Consider the following 21,463-nt stretch of genomic DNA (forward strand, 5'->3'; position numbering starts at 1 on the left):
ACGAATTATTTTGGGTGTTTTGCAGGATCATTCTTTACCAACTTCAACTAAAATAATTTTTGGTTGGTTTTCAGGAGTAAAATCTCATATCAAATTAAAAAAATTGAGTTCCCCTTTGAAATAAGGAAAATGATGATAAAAGCTCGAACCAAAATTTTACATTTTTTGGGAATTTCCTGAAAAACTTTCCATCACTACATTTGATAAAAAATAATTAATTGGATGAAAATAACGATTATTATTAACCTGAGAGGAGCAAGAAAAGTATAATTAATATACATTACGTTGGTCTTGAAGAGTGCAAACATTTATCAATGAATACAACATTTACAGAGACGGACTGCTTACAAGTAAGCATGATTAAAACGTCCATCAGAAAAACAGAAGATACAATTGATAAATTATGAGAGGTACAAACTGAGAGTATCAATGCGGGAAACCACTAATCGTAAGTTTCGAGAATTTTCGAGATTTTAACGTGAGAATGAAAATGGAAACTGATTTCATGAAATGGCTCATTTCTATACGAACTGACAGAAAAAGACTTAGGACACAAGTGTAAAAAATTTGAATATTAGTTCACAATCTCACAATTTTCTTTTTGTTCGAACCCTCCAACAAACGACTTAAAAATAGGGTGAAATTGGTTAACAATAACAGTACTTCGTCAACATAAGACCTTTCAATGAACTGTCTCAATTTTCTACATTGTTTTCACCCCAAACCACACGATACAACAATTTTTGCAAGTGACCTCATGCAACTATTCAGATAGACTCAGATGTACTGAACCATTTTTCAGTCCCGTACTCGAAATTTAATGGAATTTTGTCCAAATTCTAGGGGCTCTAGCTCAGCCATCTTGAATATTTTATATGGACAATTTTTGGTGAAATGACTTGTTTTGGCGACTTCTATCTTCTGTCAATAAAATGCCTCACCATTGATAATTCTCCAATATATTCAGAAAAGGAAAATTTTCAGTGAATTCGTTTTGGAAATTGAGTGAAACCCTCTGCGAATCTTATTCCAGCCTGGAGTCGCTCCCGTTTCCTTACTCGATAATCCCCGAAAGGAACTGGAATCCACCACTTATTTCCCCAAATTACCGCCGTATTAAGACAATCTCCACATCGCGACAGTCCTCGTCAAAACCCCCCCTGTTCACTTTCTTCCCAGCAATCCGAGAGGATATCGTTCTTCCGTCGCTTGATTCTCGGATTGTAATTAGTCCCATGATGAAAGGTCCTCCCACGCCTCACCGTATCCCCGTGGTCTCTTGAAACCTTTGTGCTTGCCTTTTAGCACCCTTGTTACGCCTTGTCTCCCTTGCTAATGCGACAAGAAGACTTCTTCAATTTGATTGTGATACGGGCAGAATCCCTCCTCGCTTTGTCCACCTGCCCTACTCCTCACCCTCTGCGAGAATTAATTTGTCGGAATTGGACGAGGGAGATAACGTTGAGGTGTCTTCAGAGGAGATTCGAACCAGAGTTCAACCATTATCATGAGTTGTTTGCGGTGTGGGACTAAAGGACTAAAAAAATTCTATTGAATCTAAAAACTCCATCAAGGGCTGAGGATATTGTCCTTTTTTGAGTAGGTACTAACAGGTCAAACGATTCACCTCGTCGATAGATCTACCATCGTAGAGACCCAGTCTAAAAACAGTACACTTCACTTCAACCTGTAATTTTTCAAGTAATTCTTGGAGTATCAAAATTTTAATGGACCATTAAATTTTAACGGACCATTAAATTTTAACGGACCATTAAATTTTAACGGACTTTCGTACAACTGGGCTACAGTTAGTCAAAATCCTATTATTTTTTTTGGTAATCGAAGAATATTCAAGCACCCATGATCTGACTATACATAATTCTATTTGAGGGGAGATGGCCTGACCGTTTTCCACAAGTCTTCATGCCTTGACATCATTAAATGAGATTTTATTCTGACAAATCTGGCACTGATACATCTGGTCCATTTCCAGAGTGAACTCTGATGAAGATCATAATAATATGAACGTGTCTGAAACCGAATACAACTTGGGATATTCTCCATCTTCACCGTCTAGTGGAACTTCACTAAGCAGCTTGAAGAACTCCAAACCAACACACCCCAACACCAGATAATTTAAGACCCCCTCAGGCTACTGCCGCCTTCACATCTACAAGTTCAGTTTCGAACAGTTCAGAGCAACTCATTACATCACAGCGAATGATTAAACCGTTTGCTGAGGCAGGTGCCAAATTTATTAGTCAACATTAACCAGAAGGTTTTATTAAATGTCTAGCTGACCCAGCTAACACTGAGCTGTCATAGTGAGGAAATTGGGTTCTTTGAATTTTTGCTATTTTTATTATACGTAATGGGCATAATGAGAAAAATGGAAGACGAGGATGATATCTTGTGTTTGAAAGAAATTCATCAAATAAATGAAAGACTATATTGCGAAATTCATTTCATTCCATAAAACCGTCTGTGAGTTATGGTTTTTCAACAGCCTGTATCTTTTAAACCGAACCGATTCGAAAAAAATTCTAAAGGAAAGAAGTGTTTCTTTTGACCTAAAGAATATACTGTTAAAATATTTGAACGCGTCAATTTTCTTGCGAAACAAATTTACAGGGTGGCTATTTCTACCCCCTGCAATAGGAAATCCTCCTCAATTTGGGTTATCACTGCATATGCAACTTTAAACTGAATAATTATGAGTTACATTCAAGATTTTTTCAAATGCACCGCAGAAACTATTCAAAATCATTCTTCAAATATGGGGTTTTAAAATTTAAATCGCTTGGTTTCAAGTTTACGATTTGACAACAGCGCCTACTAGAAAATAAAAAGCCCGATCAGCTTGTTTATAAAATAACAGCTGTTTATTTACAGGCGCGTACTTACTGGCGAACCTCAACTGCAATCGGCATTCCATCTTTGTCTATCTAATCAAGATAATGTATTTGTTGCCCTTTATTATCAAGGCATATTTCCGCCTTTAAATTTTTAATGCCCATTTTTATTTTTCATTTTTAATTGCTTAAAATAATTTGTTTTGGGAAACGGTTGAAATGGTTAATTCAAAATGTGACGTTTCGAAGATATTTCATAAAAAATACATCATTTTCGTCAGAAGGAGTATTCCCTATTATAGGGGGAAACCACCAACAATCCCAGCATATTTTAACTTTTGGAGAATCTAATAACATTCCAATCATGAAAAATACGCAACAATCTATGATACAAGACCGATTGTTTATTTATATTATTCAAGATTTTTGTTCTGTTCTCCAAAACAGTCAATTCACCTTGAACCACAGTATACCATTACCGAATAAATGGATTTTGAGGATATTCAAACAAGGCATAGTCTAGTCTGGTCGACCTTTCACTCTCGACTGTTTTCATAGCGTGGAATGCAATTCTTATAATTATAACACGAAATTTGAACATGGATTTGTTTGAATGATAATGGGATCCGAAAGAATTAATGCTTATCTCGCGATTAAAAGCGACACCGATATACATTCAATCTACTCGCTATTTTTAATCGGCAGTGTGAAATTGGACTTCTGTCCTACCTTTCGTTCGACTGCATTCAGGTGATAAACACTGTGATAAAAAATGATAGTTAAAGAGTTGTTGCCGATAAAAGCGCATTTCTTCTTTTTCATGGCAGGTGAGCTAGAAATAAAATAATGAGGTATATTCGTCCTACTTCTAGTCATAATTAGATCGAAATTTATGAACACATTCATGTAATGAATCAAAACAATACAGGAATGAAGATTCGATCAATCTACCAGAAATCTTCCAAATTTATTTTCGAAAAAACGGATCTCAAAAAATTTTGGCACATTCAACAAACAGTGAAAAAAATATTGTCATTAATTTGTTTTCGGAAATACCGTAGACAAATACTAAAAACTTTTTACGGGCGGAAATAGTTCTGTTAGGACTATCACATCGAAACGGAGCACTAATAATAGAAGATAAACAAGTAAATAAATGTATCAAGTGAAACTGACGTATTCACAGCTCCCATTGTAGCAAAATATTTATTTAGCTCGATAGGTATTTAATTACCCATTTCGTATTAATACCTAGCTAATGTTTCAGAAATATTTCATTGTTAAACATTTGTAGGTTCTTTTGTTGACACAATGTGGCATACAGATTGTAAAATCTGTAAAAAATTTAAGGGGTGATTCCTTGTCGAAAAATAATGGGAGTCTTTCATATTGGATTTTTTGTAGCAGTTTCTGCTTAGATAGCACATAAAAAGCAATATTCAATACTCAAAATTGAGCAGACGTTCTATGGCAGTGGGAGAGCAATGAAAAAAAAATGTTGATGGTGTCTTCTATCGATCGTTAACCTTTTTTCTTTTCCCAACGAACGTCTGTGTTAGTTTTTGTCTCTTCAATATTTTCATTTTTATTTTTGAATCTAGCACTTGGTCCAGTTCTACCGCAGCTACAAGTTTTCGGAAAGAATCTCGGCATCTCCTCGGTAATCATGGGAACCGTCACAGGTGTCCTTCCCTTCGTTTACCTAGTGGCCAAACCCCTGTTCGGCATGGTGGTGGACTTGCACAGGGACTACAGAAAAACGATCTTCGTCGGACTGATTATGACCATGGCCGCTTGTTATGGCTGCATGACGTTTATCCCGAACAGGGAAACTATCAATTACGAACTCCCGGTCGGGGAGATTATCGAACCTTGTGAAAACATAGTCAGTGGTAATTGATTTTTGTATTTAATCCATTATCCATCAGTAGAATCGATGCCTTTTTCCAAATATAGGGTGTTAGTGTCAGCTGGTCAAGTTTGCCGCACTCATACACCAAGTCCCTATAAAGTCACTGTTTTGTGACTTTTTGTGATTGATTTATTTCCTTTGACATATTTCCGATTACGACTTCATTAGAAAGCTTAACACTCAGTTGCAGGAATGTCAATCATAATGTAATAGTCTACTTAATTCAAATTTGATCCTTCACTAAACATATACATGAGGATTAAAATTTTAATGGGGCATTAAATTATAATTGACGCTCTGCGACTAGGTGTAAACCTTGGAGGGGAGCCTTTGAACTGTGTGTATTCGTGGTTTCAATTACTTATTCTTGAATGTTCTGAACTTGCATCGAGAGTTCGTTGCAATAAATTAATGCACTCAGGAAGAAAGAACGTTAAACTATCAAAAATTTCCACTCTCGAATTTTATTCGTCTTTATTCTTGTAGCCATCATTCCAACAAAAATATTGGAACGAGTCAATTTATTGCTTTACTGAATTGATTCGTTTTTTCCAGATAACCGACTCCAGTTCACCAGAATTGAAATGTCTGACAGAACCAATTCTGCCCATCCAATATTACCGAGTGATCCTCACATCAGTGGAGAAACACAATTTTTCCTTATGCGTCAAAGATGGAAAGATTCCTGAACGCAATACCACCTATACACTTAAATGTGAAAACAGAAACGAAGTACCGGATCATATCATGTTGACTTCTTCTTCATTCTGGATTTTTGTGATACTAATGTCTATCGGAACCATTGCTTTCAACGTAGTCAACAGTGTTAGCGACGCCATATGTTTCGACGTTATTGGTGAGTAAACTGAATTTAACTTGATCCAGAATACCAAAATCGATCTATGACGAAGATAAATGGAAAGACGTAGCATTGAAGTATACAAGCTACAGAATGCTTTAAGGTGATATTCAGAAAACAGAACTCATCAGAATGAACCACAAATCGGTTATACAGGTTCGACAGAGCCTAATTTAAAGCTGAGTAAAGGAGCCTACAGATTACACTGACGTGACGTGGGACCATGCCATAATGCGCATGAATCGAAGATGTAACATAGGGTTTTATGCGCTAGCATCCAAATCGTCCTGACGTGGTTGGGAATGCGCGCAAAACCTCATGATAGATTTTTGAATCATGCGCATTATAAGGTGGTCCCACGTCTCGTCGGAGTACTCTGTAGGCACCTTTAGACTGTGCGCACACCAATCTAATAGTGACTCACTTCGAGTCTGATCAATGTTTCCGCGCGAGTTGTACAACAATTGAGACTCAAGTAACGAGGGCCACTATCCATGCCTGGAGTGTGGAAGGATCTGTAGGTCACGGTTGGGTCTCTTCAGTCACAGGAGAGCACACAGTCGCAATTAGCCCCAAGAAATTATAAGTCTGTTCTTTTTTATGTCTTTTTGTAGATCAATTCCCGGTAACGGGATACAGCAATGAATGAATGAATGGATGAGAATGAAAACTTGGAGGAGCAAATATCGGAAATTGCCATTTTACAGGAAAAACTAAACTAACTTATTTTTAAAAACTAAAGAGTTTGAGCGACGCTGAGAGAGAAAAAGCTTCATTGACAACGTGTAAATGGAGAAAAATATGAAAACTTTAGCGAAAATTAACTGGAAAATTACAGCAAAAGTTGAACTATTAGAGGGGTGTAATAGTAGTTTACAAAGTGATAAGAAAAGGATGTAGAAGAAGAATTGGAGAATGTTAAGAATTTATTCAATGTTACCGAAAACAAATATGAGGAAGCACGAGAAGAATATGAAACTTAAAAAAATATAAAGGAAGAAGAGAAAAAATTCACGTAGTAAATATGAAGATTTAGACTGAAAATACGAAAAACATACAACTGGAAAGAACGAGACGTTAATATCCAGAGTAATACAAGGAGTTTTGCTGTGAAAGAAATGAGCTGCTTTGAAAACTATACTTTTGGAACGAGAAAAATTGGAACTTAAGAAGAAATTAAAACAAGAAAGCAAAAAATACATCAAAATAAAAAAAAACATGTTGGAAGAGAAAGATGAATTCGAATCGTCATGCATCCAATCATCACAATATGTAATGTTTCTCTGTATTTTATATATTCCCGTGGTATCAGGATGTATTTTATGATCTTGAAAGTTTTATTCAGTTGATTTCTTGAGAAACGCTTCATTTTGACGAGTTCTGTCATCAGGTTATGAAAATTCACCATATAAAACTCACTATTTACATACAGCTGGTGCGATATGTCACACTTAACTCTCTCAAAGAAGATTTCTTGTTCTAGGAGTCATCGATTTGCATATTTCAGATAACGCTCTTTCTACGCATTTTCGCAGGTCAAAAATACGACTATGGAAAACAGAGATCCTGGGGAGCTGTGGGATACGGCACGACGGCCCTCCTAACCGGCTACGCCATAGATTATTTTTCCATGGGGGAGAACTTTTTCGGCATAGCAACAGGTGCGATGTTGCTATTCGTCATACTCGACCTCCTCTCCTGCGCCAAATTGGACGTAAGTATCGGGAAAAAGGGATATTTTCCCGGCTTAATTTCGGTATTTATATTCAAACGATTCCGCGTAATTGGATACGATTGTTATTCGGAGCATGAAATGAAAATCGCCGTCCTTTTTTCAGCTGCCCCCGATGCCGGGCCCGGATAGCATTTGGAGGGATCTGGGCCGTTTGATGGGAAACAAAGCCGTCCGTACATTTCTTGTTTTCACGGTGTTGATTGGAGCGGCCGACGGCTTCCTGACCTATTTTTTGTTCTGGTGAGCGCTTTTTACTTGATGAATATCGCCGAAATGGACTTTTGTTGCGTTCGAATGGGTATCTGGTTGTTTTCCGCTGCTCTGCGGAATGTTGCGGATGAATTCGTTATACAAGGTGGTTCTAAAAATTGTGATGAAAGTTCGAATATTTCCGAAAACATAAGATTCCGCAGAACCACAGCTCTGTGACAGAAAGAGAGGGTGAGAGAAGTTCATGTCATCTACAATCTTCCAAAACATCGGCTGAAAAGTTCCCGGTCAAAGAAAACACTCATCATTTTTTGCGTCAAAATCAGTTTCACTTTCGTCTATCGCCTCTCCATTCAAGCCAATGCCAAATAATTTTCCTGTAAGCATTTTTTCAGGTTTGCGGACGCAGATAGCAGTCGCTTGGGGCTAAACCTGGAGAATTAAGTGGATGCGGAACCAATTCAAAGCTCATTTGTTGCAATTTGGCTATGGTAGCCAAAGATTTGTGACTCGTTGTATTGTTTTGGTGAAAGAGCTATTTTTCTTTGTCATTTGTGGTTGTTTAATGGAGATTTTTTCTTTCAAGCGCATCAATAATGATATATCACATTCGCTTTTTACGGCCTTGCCTTTTTGAAGGAAGTCGATGAACTAAATTCCGTGCACATTCCAAAATAAGGATTTCATAACCTTGCCAGCAAAGATTAGAGAGTAACCTAACCAGCCAGTCGACTGGCACCTAACCTAACCTTTTATATAACCTAACCTTTTATATAACCTAACCTGACTGCCGATTTAACTCTGGAGTGTAGTGGTGGATCCATGCTTCATCCATTGTATAACACCAACAAAAAATCCAAGAAAACAGCTGCAAAAGGTTCAGGAATCATCGAAACGTGGTTCTTTTCGTTGAACTGTCAACAAACATGACACCCATTTTGAAAACAGCTTTCTCATGGACAAATGTTCATTCGAAAAGAAATGCTACACGATCCAGTGCCAGTTAACTTTTCTAACTTCACTATACAATTGGACAATAGGATTTTGTGCTCTGATGGCCTCCAGTGTAACCAACTTTTGGCGTTCCCAGAGCCTGGTGCATGTTCGTTGGTTGCAAGACCACGTTCAAACTCTGCATACTAATCGATGGTGGTGATTTTCCTGGAGAAGTGTCCGAATGATGCTTATGAAGCCATGCTTTCGCATCGACGGTATTTTTTCCGTTTAAACAACACATGAAAGTCTTGTTTTCGATTGCTTTGAAACTCTCAAAAGTAGCGTCACTTGAAGAGCTATAACTTCTGAACAAATGGTTGAAATGTCATGAAATTCCGAAGGATTTCATTTGAAGTATGGTACTTCCTAAAAATAATAATGATTCTTTATCTGTGGAGTAACATGGGGACCAGATCCGGAACTTTTCAGTCGATGTGATACAATAGGGCCAGCAGTTGCATGTTGTTGGTATGTCGTATACCAACATGAGAGTTCATTTTGTTTGACTACTAATACATCGTATGCTATGGGCATAACCTTCAGATGAAAGACCATATATATCTTCACATCACTCTATAGATCCTGAAAACCTAATTTTCGCACCTTCTGTTAGAATGATTAGCTCCTGAAAGCCATCCTAACAATATCCAGGGAAGATCGGGTGATCTGAGAAGAAGGAATCAGAGTGCCTGAGCTTCTGAGATGAAACAGGTATCGGGAAAACATTCACTACGCTGCTAAGTGAAAAGGAAGATTGGAAAAGGGAACATACTCCCAAATCCTCAAAAGAAATTCGAAAACAGGGACTGGCGCAGGATAATAGGGACTGGCACCAGATGTTCACTATCGCTACACCACTATCCAAGCGTCTTTCAGGCAGTAATATCTGCGATCTAAAGACCTGTGAAAATAAACCCAGAAAGAAATATGAAATAGCTATTTATTCTCACAGTCAGGCTGTGATCAAAGTATTGAGCTCTAAGGTGATATGAGAGTACCGAAGGAAACTCAACGAATCAGGCAGAAATGGCAAGGTCTGCTCAGCCTGGGTTCCCAGTCACTCGAGAATTAAAGGAAACGAAGAGGAAAGGAGTACAAACTCCTTTCATTGGCCGGGTTCCTTTATCTGCTTAAGGAGAATGTCAAGAAAGAGTTTCAAGAGTAGCAAAAAACTCTGTAGCAATCTTTTAAGACTGGAACAATCCAAAAAGTTGCTTGAGAACTTTAACACTTATCCTACACATCCATACTGGATTCCTGTCAGGACAGGGTCTTGTCAGGAAACAACTTATGAGAATGGGTCTAGCAGAAACTGACGAGTACAGATTCTGTGAGGAGGAGGATGAAACACCAGATCACCTGGTGATAGAATGCCTCAACCTTGATGTCCAACGAAAAAATGATCTGGACTAGGAACTTGCAGGAGCGAGGAAGTAACCTTCTCGAAACCATCCCAGATTATATATCTGGAACTGGAAGGCGAACAGCTCTGTTGGGGGAAACAATAGTTCTCAAGATCGCAGTGCAAAGCAAACCCTGTTTAACCTCCTAGAAACTGGAAAAGATAGGTCTAAGGCTAGAAGGCTACTTATATGCATAAATAATTTTATGAAGCTCCTTTTGTCTCCTCCGGCTCATAGAATAAAACCAGACTTTGCCCTAGGTACATAGAAGACATTGCCAAAACATACGGCACCGAAAACGTCAAACTACTAGAAGGAGCCGTGGTGGCAGCTGGAACCTTCGGAGGCTCGATCCTCTTCTTTCACATAGGAGGTATCAATGTTAAAATTCGAACAAACTACAAAGACTCATGTTTTCTTCCCACAGATAATATACTGAAGAAGCTGGGTCACGTGAGGTGCTTCAGTTTCTGCTTCTTATTCTACTCCCTCCGTTTATTCCTGATCTCAATCGTGCCAACACCGTGGACTATCGTAGCCATCGAGTTCGTCCTTCAAGGACCTACATTCGCCCTGACCTACATCACCATTGTCGCCTATGCGAATGAGATCGCGCCTCCTGGTGCTTCTGCGACCATGCAGGGTATTGCAGCTGGCCTCGACGATGGTTTGGGTGAGTATCAACAGAGCATTTACAGGTTCCTTTTATCGAGTTCTGTCCGACAATCTCATATGACAAAAACTGTTCAAAGTAAAAGAATAATCGCAGATCTACGATTCATTTCATCGGGGTGGTTGAAGAATGGCTTCTTCGGGACTCTCCAACTTTTCCCTAGAATAATCCCAAGTTTTTTGCAGGGTACGCCGTAGGAAGTTTGCTCGGTGGAATTCTCTATCGTTACGCTGGACCCAGGAGCACGTTCCAGATTTTTTCGCTGCTCATCGCATCCTCCGGGATGTTACACTATTTAATACAAAAGTTCGGCTTGCAGGAATCCGAGAAACCTACGCTTCCGGAGGAAGCAAAGTTCGTGAACGGGCCAGAAAAGGTTTGAATCCTCTGGCGAAATATCCCATTCATTGTACGTTATTGGATATAAAGAAGAAATATATTTTTGAAGATTTATATTTTTATTTAAATGGCTCTCGTCTCGGTGATCACGATATTTAGTTTGTTCAGTTTTTATCTGTTCACTAGAAATTAAAAGCATCATTTTCAATTTCTCTACATCATAAAAGAATCTCTGAGAATCCTGGCGACCTGGGATGAAAATTAAAATATCAAAAATCTTAAATGGGCTCTTGCTTTGTACGTACAATTTTCTCTAATGCATTTTGGAAACATGATGACTTCTCTACTTGTGGAATCTCCTTCATTCTGACTCTAAACTAAGCCGTCTGAGTAACAACCCAAACGTTCAATTACTTGACAGTAGTATATCACAGAGAGTTCTCCCTCACTGGCATAACCGATCGCGGAGTCAAGATTCAAATTGGGAGTTTATGCCAAGAAGTGAGGCAGAACTCTCTTTGCTATACTACTACTCTTGACTCGTTTCTTTCGAACTGAGGTGGATTCAATCAAAAACGTTGAAATAATGATGTTCTAGACTTACCTCAAAGCTGAAGATCGGCCCCAAGTCGATTTCCTCTTCCATCACCTGCAAAAATTTAAATATAAAACACAAAATCCTCTCGAGAAATGAGCCTATTGTTGCAAAGATATGTGAGAGTAAAATCAAAACAATTTGGTCCTCATTCTACATGAATTATTGATTTTCACATTCCATAAACACCTTCCTTACTCATAACATCCCAGTTACGCCAAGGTGAAAAAAATTCACGACGGGGTGCTAAAACCACTTCATTGCCCCGGCACCTTGAAGCAATCGATTCAGCCACACTTAGCGTTCCTATTGTTTCTCGTGCAGTTAAACCTCTTAGTTCGATCCAATCTGGCGGGAGTGGAGGGAGCTTACGGGTTAAAATCAGAATTCGCAAGGTTATTAATCAGAATTAACAATTCGGAATGAAGAACGGTTTCCGGAATCGTAGGGAAATTATTATCGTATCCTAGCACTCTGGCACGACGGAAAGACGTCTTAAGTACTCGCTGAATATCCGAGAGATTAGGGGATAATGAATTGTGCCGAATGAATCAATGCAGTTCCTTAATGAAAGGCAGTTTTTCCCGGAAGTGGATTCGACAGATATAACGAAAAAATTCGCGAAGCGTAGGTCTCATGGAAAATATGAGATTTAATGAAGAATTTCAATCTTTTTTTGTTCCAAACGGAATGGTTAAAATCTAATTCCTAGAGGATATTTTATGGATCGTATCATAGTAGAGAAGGCTCATTTGAAAAGTTGAGGCTCATAAGGAATTGAAGCAACGGCAGGGCTCTTTCTGAATGTTTGCAATGAATGGCTCATTCGAAAGAAGTATAGTAATTTGAAATAAAGGTGATTATGAGCAATGAGGAAACTCATTTGGAATCAGAATGCTCATTTGTAACGATGAAGGCGATTTGCAATGAAAATACTGAATTGGAACGAGGAGGCTTATTTACAAGGAAGGGGCCTTTTTGTAACGAGAGGGATTATTTGGACTGTGAAGGCTCATTTGAAATTTGAGACTCATTCGGAAGGAAGGTGAAGAGGCTCATTAGAAAAGAGAAGACTCATTTGGATGGTGTTGGCTCATTTCAAACAAGGAGGCTCATTCAAAAAAGAAGAAATAAGGAGGATTATTAGCAATCAGGAGAATCATTTGAAATGAGTAGGCTCATTTGGAACGTAGAGGAATTGGAGCAACGATGGGGCTCTTTCTGAACGACTCATTTGCGAAGAAAAGTCATTTTAAATGAAGAGGCTCATTCGACAGAGGTAAAGGAATTTGAAATAGAGCAAGATTATAAGCAGTGAGAATGCTCATTTGGAATCAGATTGCTCATTTGTAACTAGAAAGGCGGTTTGCAATGAAAAAACTGCAATGAAACGAGGAGACTGATTTACAAGGAGGGGGCCTATTTGTAACGAGAGAGATTATCTGGAATGTGAAGGCTTATTTGGAAAGTTGAGACTCATTTGAAAGGAAGGTGAAATATTCACAGAAAAGAAGCTCATTCAAAGAAGAAGGAATATCAGCAATCAGTAGAACCATTTGGAATGAGCAACGGTGGGGCTTCTTTTGAACGACGAGACTCATTTGCAAAGAAAAGCCATTTCAAATGAAGAGGCTCATTTGACAGAAGTAGAGGAATTTGAAATATTGGGATTATAAGCAATGAGGGGGCTCATTTGGAATCAGATTGCTCATTTGTAATGAGGAAGGCGATTTGCAATGAAAAGACTGAAATGGAACGAGGAGGCTTATTTACAAAGTGGGGGCCTATTTGTAACGAGAGGGCTTATCTGGAATGTGAAGGCTCATTTGAAAGGGAGGTGGAACATTTCAAAGGAAGAGGCTCAGCTGAAAAGAAACGACTCATTTTCATGATGATATTGGCTCATTTCAAACAAGGAAGGAGGCTTATTTAAGAAAAAAAGAAATAAGGAGGATTATTAGCAATCGAGAGAATCATTCGCAATGAAGGAGCTCATTTGAAATGAATGGTCTTATTGTTAATGAGAAGGCTCATTAGGAGTGAGAAGGCTCCTAAGGAATGAGGAAGCTCATTTGGAGGAAGGTGGCCTATTCAGAAGGAGGAGGTTGATTTGAAAGTAGGAGATCCATTTCGATGCAAGTAGCTCATTTGGTAAAGGAAAGCTCTTTTGGAATGAGGAGGTTTATTTGCAATGAGGGAGCTCATTTGAATGGGGGAGATTATTTGGAAAAGATTGCTCATTTGGAATGACCAGGCTCATCAGGAAGAAGGCTCTTTAGAAATAAGGAAGCTCATTCGGAATTTTGGGGTGGATGTAGATTAGGACTCTACATTTCGTTGAGCTATATTCACAACAACAATCATTCTAGACTACTAAGATGTAGATTTATAAAGCTCTTGTTCATTTTTACACGAATAATTTTGCATTGATAGTCTTTCTTGAATAGAAAAAAAAATACTTAAATAGTTATATGTTGCCACATTGTTGTACCCATAAACAAAAAGCGTAAAGTAATATTTCAAGGACACTGAAATCCATCTATGAGAATATATGTGTAAAACTGAAATATTTCTTCCATTTCCAAGAAGGTAGATTGTATGGTGTTCCAGAACTTGAACTCTATGTGTTACGAAACAGTTTCACAATTACACACTAAAGAGTGAACCTCCGCACTGCGGAATAACTCCGTCATTTACCACCAGAGAAGCTCTGAATTAACTGAGAAGCAGTGGGGGTTGATATCAAAAGCCAGCAATTACACAAGTATTATTCACAGACCTCCAATTTTCACCTTCGCAAATCCCTCGCTAACCATCCGGCGGCAACTTCAGAATTTTAAGCATCAAACGTTAAGTAACCGATGTTCGAAAACCCCACAGTGTGGCGAAATCGCAACCCTCTCCGAGGCTCCGGAGGACTAAGGCACGCTCCTTGATACATACGGGGTAATTAACGGTCGATAGAAGGTGGCGAACGGATTTTGGGAAGAACGGGGAATGGATGGGAATTTGATTTAGGTCGGTTATTGTTTCGCGATTCCGATTTAGTTGTTCCTATTGTGTTCGTGGATATTTTGCTGCGTCAATCGGATGATAAAACAGAGGGAGGAATGTCTGGGGATGCCCAAGAGGGTTTCGTTTCAGGGTCTCCTCTTGTCCTGTCCGATTTTCAAGAACATCGTATGGTTTTCGAGACGGGATTTGATATTTCATTGTCCAGATGAGATTTTTTCTTGATCTGGCCTTTAATGGTTTGAACCTGTATTAAATGGTTCACAAATAGGTATACTCTCATAAAGTGGGAGTTATAATAAAATTAGTTTTGTGCCAAAGAGAAAATTTCGTCTGGGAAGTTTCGCACCGAAAAAAAAATCCAGAAAGTTTCAAGCCAAAGAGAAAATTTCGTCTGGGAAGTTTCGCGCCGAAAAAAAAAATCCAGAAAGTTTCAAGCCAAAGAGAAAATTTCGTCTGGGAAGTTTCGAGCCAAAAAAAAAATCCGGAAAGTTTCAAGCCAAGGAAAAAATTTTGTCTGGGAAGTTTCGAGACAAAAAATCCGGGAAGTTTCAAGCCAAAGAGAAGAATTCGCCTGGGAAGTTTCGCGCCAAAAAAATCCGGAAAGTTTCAAGCCAAAGAGAAAAATTCACCTGGGAAGTTTCAAAAATTTTGTACTTTGGCTGAATACAACTCTGTTCAGAAGATCCAAATATGTGTAGTGTCACATATTAGCTAGTTGTTCTGAAGGTAATTTTTTTTCCAGGAGTGGCACAGTTTATTATGAAAACTTAAAATGACCATATCTTTTTATCAGAGTCGAATTGGAAAAATGGTATAGGAAAAAAGAGTTTCTTTTCACCTCAAGAATCTACTGTTAAAATATTTGTACGAGTCAAAGACTATATTTAAGGAATAGTTCGATTTCGGATTTTCTAAACGTCTCTTCTTCCCTATAAAATCTGCCAAAAATCAAATAATCGAAAGAATATAACACAACTGTTGAGCTAAGCCACAGATTAAACTACAGAACACTAATATACAGTATTGTAATCTCTTATGGTTTCTGGACTCTCACACGATCATAGTCGTGTTGATAGTTGTATCCTGCTATAGCTTTTATAGGTTAAGCTCTTCTTTGGTTACTTAAAATCTTTAACTGATCTCTCGGTGGTAGGTTTTTGACCTTCTAGCTTCTTCTGTTGGATCATAGTCGACTAATCTTCGTAGTTCCTCATTTGGATGTTGTTTGGCTTTGTCGAATATCCTTTCCGCCTTTCTCTTCATAAATTCTGTAACTGGTTCCCATTCCAAGTCCTTGTAGATTTGTTTGTTCCTAACAAACCAGGGTACGTCCATCGCCATTCTAAGGAGTTTATTCTCAGTGCCCTGTATTTTCTTGATGTGGGTCTTGGCTGCGAAGCCCCATGCCGCCGATCTATATGTGAGTTCTGGTTGCGCAATAGTTTTAATCATCGTCAACTTGATGTTCTTATTCATATGGCTTCTTCTGCCTATGAGTGGATAAAGTTTACTCATTGCGGCTTTTTTTTAGCAACTGCACATTTGATGTGGTTTTTCCATGTAAGTCCTCTGTCAAGCGTCACTCCTAGGTATGTTGCTTCATTTTTCCATTCAACCTCTTCTCCATCAACTTCAAGGTTTTCTTCCATCCTCAATCTTCTCTTTTGCAGTAATATTGCTTGAGTCTTTCTTCCATTGATTTGGATTTTCCATTTGATGCACCATTTGAGTAATTCATCTATGGCTTCCTGCAGTCTCCGGTGTATGATCTCTGGGCGTCGATGTCTGAACGCTATTCCTGTGTCATCTGCGTACAAGGTGAGCATATTTCTAGCATTCTTCGGGATATATTACGTGAAGCAGAGGTCCAAATACCGATCCTTGAGGCACTCCCGCTTCCAATTGTCTGGTTTGAGAGGTTGCTCCATCTATCTTTACATTAAAGTTTCTATTCCTCATATAGTTCCTCATAATCTTGCATAGCTTGGTCGAATATCCTGCTTTTTTCATCTTGTAGATTAGGCCTTCGTGCCATACTCTATCAAAAGCTCTCTCGATATCCATCAGAACTAATCCTGTGGCCTGTTTGGTCTGCATTCCTTCGGTGACGTATTCTAGTTCACAATTGTGTGTTTGATGTAGAAATTACCTGAGTCGACCTTACTGATGATTTTATCAGTCAGGTACGGGCTAAACCACACGAAGCCCCAAGGTGGCGTTATTCTCGAAATGGCGCATTTTCTTCAGCGAATCTTGCGCTCCCCTTGCATCTGCTCTCTTACTCGTTGATACTGGAGGAGGAGTGATATGACGACTCTCCAAGTCTCCAGCGCAGCGCTCCTACACATATGACAGGGTTCTGCAAACAGAGGCTGACGACAGATGGCGCACTCGCCTGTATAATACTCAATAGTATCCATTCGATATGGGCGTCCCAACGAACAATTGCTTTGGCTTTGGGTGATCTTACCCAGCGCCATGAACTTGTTTGTGAAAGGTCTAGGGACGTTGAGTCAAATGTATGCAATGTAGAGAGGAGTGTATGCTGTATTTCACGAAAAAAGTCGCTTTAATCCCCCAGCTGGATCCGTTCCAAATTCATCGCGGAAATATTGACCACCCTTCCATACCGAATTTCCCGAATTGTTCCTGACCACATCTCTACAACCCGCCCACGTTATTTCCCAGAAGCGCATCGGCAGAGGGACTAATTCCCAGGAGCAACAAGGGGCGCCCGCCGACGCCCGTTCGCAGTCTACCACCCTCATTTCGATAACGCGGGCGCGTGATTGAATCCGGCAAAAATTGGCGTGCAGGCATAATCGAGTTTGCGATACGATCCGTTCGCAGAGTCTCTCGATCGCGTTAAAATTTCACGTTTTCCCGCGATAGCAGATCCGCTTCCGCCTGTTACGCCCTAATTACTTTTCCGATTGTACCTGGCGTATATAACGCCCCTAACTATTGATGAAAAAGTAAAACAGTGCGATACGATTTCAACTTTGAGATTAGGTGCGGATGTTTCGTCATTATTTCATCGGGATGATCGTGAGGGTGGTCACTGATCGAAAAAAAATCATACAAACCCCGTTCAGATCACCCGAGATCAGCCAATGTTGCTAAATCCGAATCGAGGTAAAGAAAGGGTAGAGGGAGTACACAATCGAAGTTTATCTGCTTATTTAATGATCTCACATCGTCATCCTTGATAGGGAAATCAATCACGAAAATATCAAGAAGACCTTGTCCCATATGCAGGTCCATTCAATGTATCCAGCAGTCAAAGTCCACTGCTGGACATTCGCCTCCCTTGAGCTTTTCCACAGGTCTCTATTCTGTGGAGCTTGCATCCAGTAGGAATGAATGCGGCTCCAATCGTTGCATCGGGATACAGGGCGGCCTCAATTCCGATTTGAAACTTGTCTTGGTCTCCATTCCATAATCTTTCTTGTCGTCAGTTCCACTTAAGAGTGCCATCCTGTCTTCCAAAGATAGTCCCAACATGGATCTTTCCATGGCGTACTGTGTTGTTCGGATTTTCTTCACATTGCTTTTTGTAAGCATGGTAAATGTTTCTGCGATGTAGGTTTGCACTGGCAAGCATCTTGGTAGTGCTGATTCGAAAATGTATCTCATACCTTAGATATTTATAGGACACTGTCTCTTCAATGTGTGTATCGTCCAGAAGAACACTTCCACCAATTACAAGATTGGTCATTATCCTTGTCTTTGTCCCAGGATTAATGGGAATAAATTCGGATACGGGTTCAGTAGGTACCTCAAAATAAGACGGAGAGTTCATTTGGATGGAATCATGAGCGGAAACGATCAGCTGAAGAGTTACGTTGCATCAAAGGTGACGACTTGATTATGAATTAATTCAATTTTTTCAGAGGTAGAGCGATGAGCAAATAAAATTTAGCAGTGGCATTTTTCAAATAGAGATGTACCTAGTTCTCTCAGTTGGTAGGGCCCTTTTTTTAATTCAGCCTTGTTCAAATGGTTTCAAAACGTTTTATGGTTGATTTATGACTTCTTGGCGACGAAACCATAGTGACGACAGCGGAAGAAAAGAGTTTGCGGACGAAAAATACGGGGAAAACCGTTTTCCTTACAATTTTACCCCAATTAAAACCGCAGCATCCGTTCAAGCCCCTCATTACGCCCCCAAATTTCGAACAATACGAATTTCGAATTCCCCCTAGTGCAGTCGTCAATCAACCGTGATCCGAAAGTGCCCCAAGAATCCCGACGGATCCTCGGGACTGGGAAAAAGTTGAAACGAAACTTTCTCGGCTTGGGATTCCCGAAGTTTCGGGCCGGATAAGACGAGATAAAGAGGGTCTGCAGCCGCATCTATTCGGAACTTCTGCGACGCGGTCGTCGAAGGTGAAGAGTGCTATACATGTTTCTGGATTCCTTTTATTAGTTTCGGAGATTCGGATCGGATATGAAAAGTTGATTTGGGGCTCGGCAGATCCCGATGCCGAAAGGATGTTTTCGGATCTGGCTTTGCGTCTGTTGGGATGCATGTCCAAATACAACTCGTAAATGGTGTTTCAATCACTTCTCTAGATGTATAGAGTGAATCTTTCACTCTATACAGATTCCTGAGACCAAAAAACAACTTTTTTCTAATACTTTTTTTTGCATTTTCAAAAATTTCGAGATTTATTACTAGAAGACTTGTTCTTTTAGAATACAGTGCGTTTTCAAAAGTGAGGCTTTTTTTACAGAAGGTAAAACTCATCAAAATAAGTCGTTTCACCAAAAATTGTCTTTATAAAATATCCAAGATGGCTGAGATACAACCCCTAGAAGTTGGAAAAAATTTCATTGAATTTCAAGTACGGGACTGTGGAAGGTGACTCCGGCATCGCAAAAACGAACAAACATAAACATATGGCTGGACAATGAATGGTTCAGTACCAAGTTCATCGGATTAGATGCATCAGGTCACTTTTGAGAGAATCATAATTGTTGTATCGTGCAATTTAGGGTGAAAAAAAATTTAGAAAATCGAGGCAGTTTCTTGAAAGTGCCTATGTTAGTTATGTTGAAAAAGTGCTATGATGTTTCCCCATTTCATACAATTTTTACGACGATTATTGGAATGTTCGAACAAGAAGATTGTGATGCCCATTGTGAAAATATTCCTGAATAATTCAGACGGATTTGATTGGTGAGATTTTGAAGTATTATGTTATTCTTTACATTTGTGTCCTGAGTCTCTTCTGTCAGTTGGTATCGAAATGAACCATTTCATAAAATCGTGTAAGTTACTAAAAAATGATGAGAACAATTCGGCAATCCAAAGTTTCCATTTTCATTAGCACGTAAATATCCAACGAGCCAATATCCTAAACGAAACTACATGATCGAATCAGGAAATGAGTTTTTTCCCACTGCTTTACGATAATTCAGCTGACGGTCTAGGGTCGTATTCGAATCTATTTCAGTAATCATTTTCAATTTTTTTTTCAACTTTGTCATTTTGAAAGTTTTGTATAGGTGATTTTCGGTAAAACGTTTCATTTTGATCAGCTCTACTTTCTGTGGAAAAAAAGCCTCACCTTCAAATACACCCTGTATGTATCACTTTAAGATATTCTATGATTTTTCTGGTACATAGGCATGTCCAAAGTTGACCTTCGAAAAATTCCACCCGCTGATATGAATATCAACAAGTGTTACGATCTGAATTGAACTAGCCAATTTGCCATCGTCAAGGCCCCAAATGGAGTACGCCCCATCGAAGAAAAGCAGATGCTGACCATGGTTTCGGTCTCATTTGACCTTATCAGAGCAACATAGCTTTTTCTCCGATGGAAAACGTTTGGAACTGATGGACCTCTATTCAATACTGGCAAGCGCTACTGAGTAACCAGTAACCAGTAACACAGCGACTACTGAGTATTATACAGTTACTCAGTATAAAACGGTGTCCGATTAAATCCCCTCCAGATAGAAACCCAGACGAATACACTAGCATATGTCCCAAATTTTCTCTGATTCAGTGTTTGTGAACAACAGACGTATGACGAATTGAGAAGTTTGGGAACACGTTCAGATCACGGCAGAAATGATGCCAGCGGTACAATAATAATATCCTCCTAAACGGGGAGACAATGAATACAATAATATGGATAAATTGAACTAGCCAATTTGCCATCGTATTTCCTATATTTTGACAATATAGTTTTGATGTGATGAATCTTGACCGAACACAAAATTCCACGAAAATTCTCCAGTTTCTTCTTTACCATCGGTAAATACCATAAAAAAAAAACAGAAATTCAATATTCAATATTTATCACCAGCGAAATTGCAGTAACTCATTCATTATATTAAGAAAACTAGGTACGTTTACCAAATGGAATGAAAAAAGTGAGTTTAGGCTTGTTCCTCTAATATAGTAGCTTATTTCAGAGGTTGAAATGGTGAAATCAATGCTTGGAAAAACTACAGTGTGAGGTTTCTAGGGGTGGCATAGCTCAGTATAAAAAATTGTAAAGAAAAAAAGTGTTTCTATCAACCTCAAGAATTTACTGTTAAAGTACAAGGTGCGGCACGGAGGGCGGACGTTTTTCAGATGGGCATAACTTTCCCCCACTGAGGACGAGAGAAGTGGGGAAGGTGCCGTTAGACTCGTGTGTTCCTAGCATTTATTATTATATTATAATTTATACTGATCGATCAAAATGAGAACCTCATTTTGTTCATGAGTGACGAAGCCCACTTTCACCTCAACGGCATGGTTAACCGGCAGAATTGCCGTTATTGGGCTAATGAAAATCCACAACACTTACACGAAAGACCGCTGCACAGCCCAAAAGTTACGGTTTGGTGCGCTGTATCGCAAACTCGCATCATT

General features: G+C 39.1%; 2 protein-coding genes across 3 annotated transcripts in view; one reads left to right on the plus strand and one right to left on the minus strand.

Moving 5' to 3' along the window:
- Positions 1 to 21,463, minus strand: part of LOC123320510 — a 72,120-nt gene that overhangs the window by 41,400 nt on the left and 9,257 nt on the right. For both annotated transcript variants that reach the window (XM_044907849.1, XM_044907848.1), the window contains exon 2: positions 11,584 to 11,628. The gene's annotated coding sequence lies outside the window, so the exon portion shown is untranslated. The remainder of the gene's footprint in view (positions 1 to 11,583; positions 11,629 to 21,463) is intronic.
- LOC123320508 lies at positions 3,427 to 11,093 on the plus strand. Its single transcript, XM_044907847.1, has 8 exons — positions 3,427 to 3,679; positions 4,454 to 4,737; positions 5,320 to 5,620; positions 7,159 to 7,337; positions 7,462 to 7,598; positions 10,228 to 10,340; positions 10,395 to 10,640; positions 10,826 to 11,093. The coding sequence occupies exons 1-8, from the start codon at positions 3,625 to 3,627 to the stop codon at positions 11,020 to 11,022; spliced, it is 1,512 nt and encodes a 503-aa protein (XP_044763782.1). The 5' UTR covers positions 3,427 to 3,624; the 3' UTR covers positions 11,023 to 11,093.

This window comes from Coccinella septempunctata, chromosome 9 (assembly GCF_907165205.1).
Source record: "Coccinella septempunctata chromosome 9, icCocSept1.1, whole genome shotgun sequence".
Lineage (NCBI taxonomy): Eukaryota > Metazoa > Arthropoda > Insecta > Coleoptera > Coccinellidae > Coccinella > Coccinella septempunctata.

What these genes read in the sequence shown, in the direction of transcription:
- LOC123320508 (XM_044907847.1), top strand. Translation starts at nt 3,625, where the DNA reads ATGATAGTTAAAGAGTTGTTGCCGATAAAAGCGCATTTCTTCTTTTTC. An exon ending in TCGAACCTTGTGAAAACATA is followed by an intron (nt 4,738 to 5,319) that starts GTCAGTGGTAAT and finishes CGTTTTTTCCAG; the next exon opens with ATAACCGACTCCAGTTCACC. An exon ending in CCTCTTCTTTCACATAGGAG is followed by an intron (nt 10,341 to 10,394) that starts GTATCAATGTTA and finishes TTCTTCCCACAG; the next exon opens with ATAATATACTGAAGAAGCTG.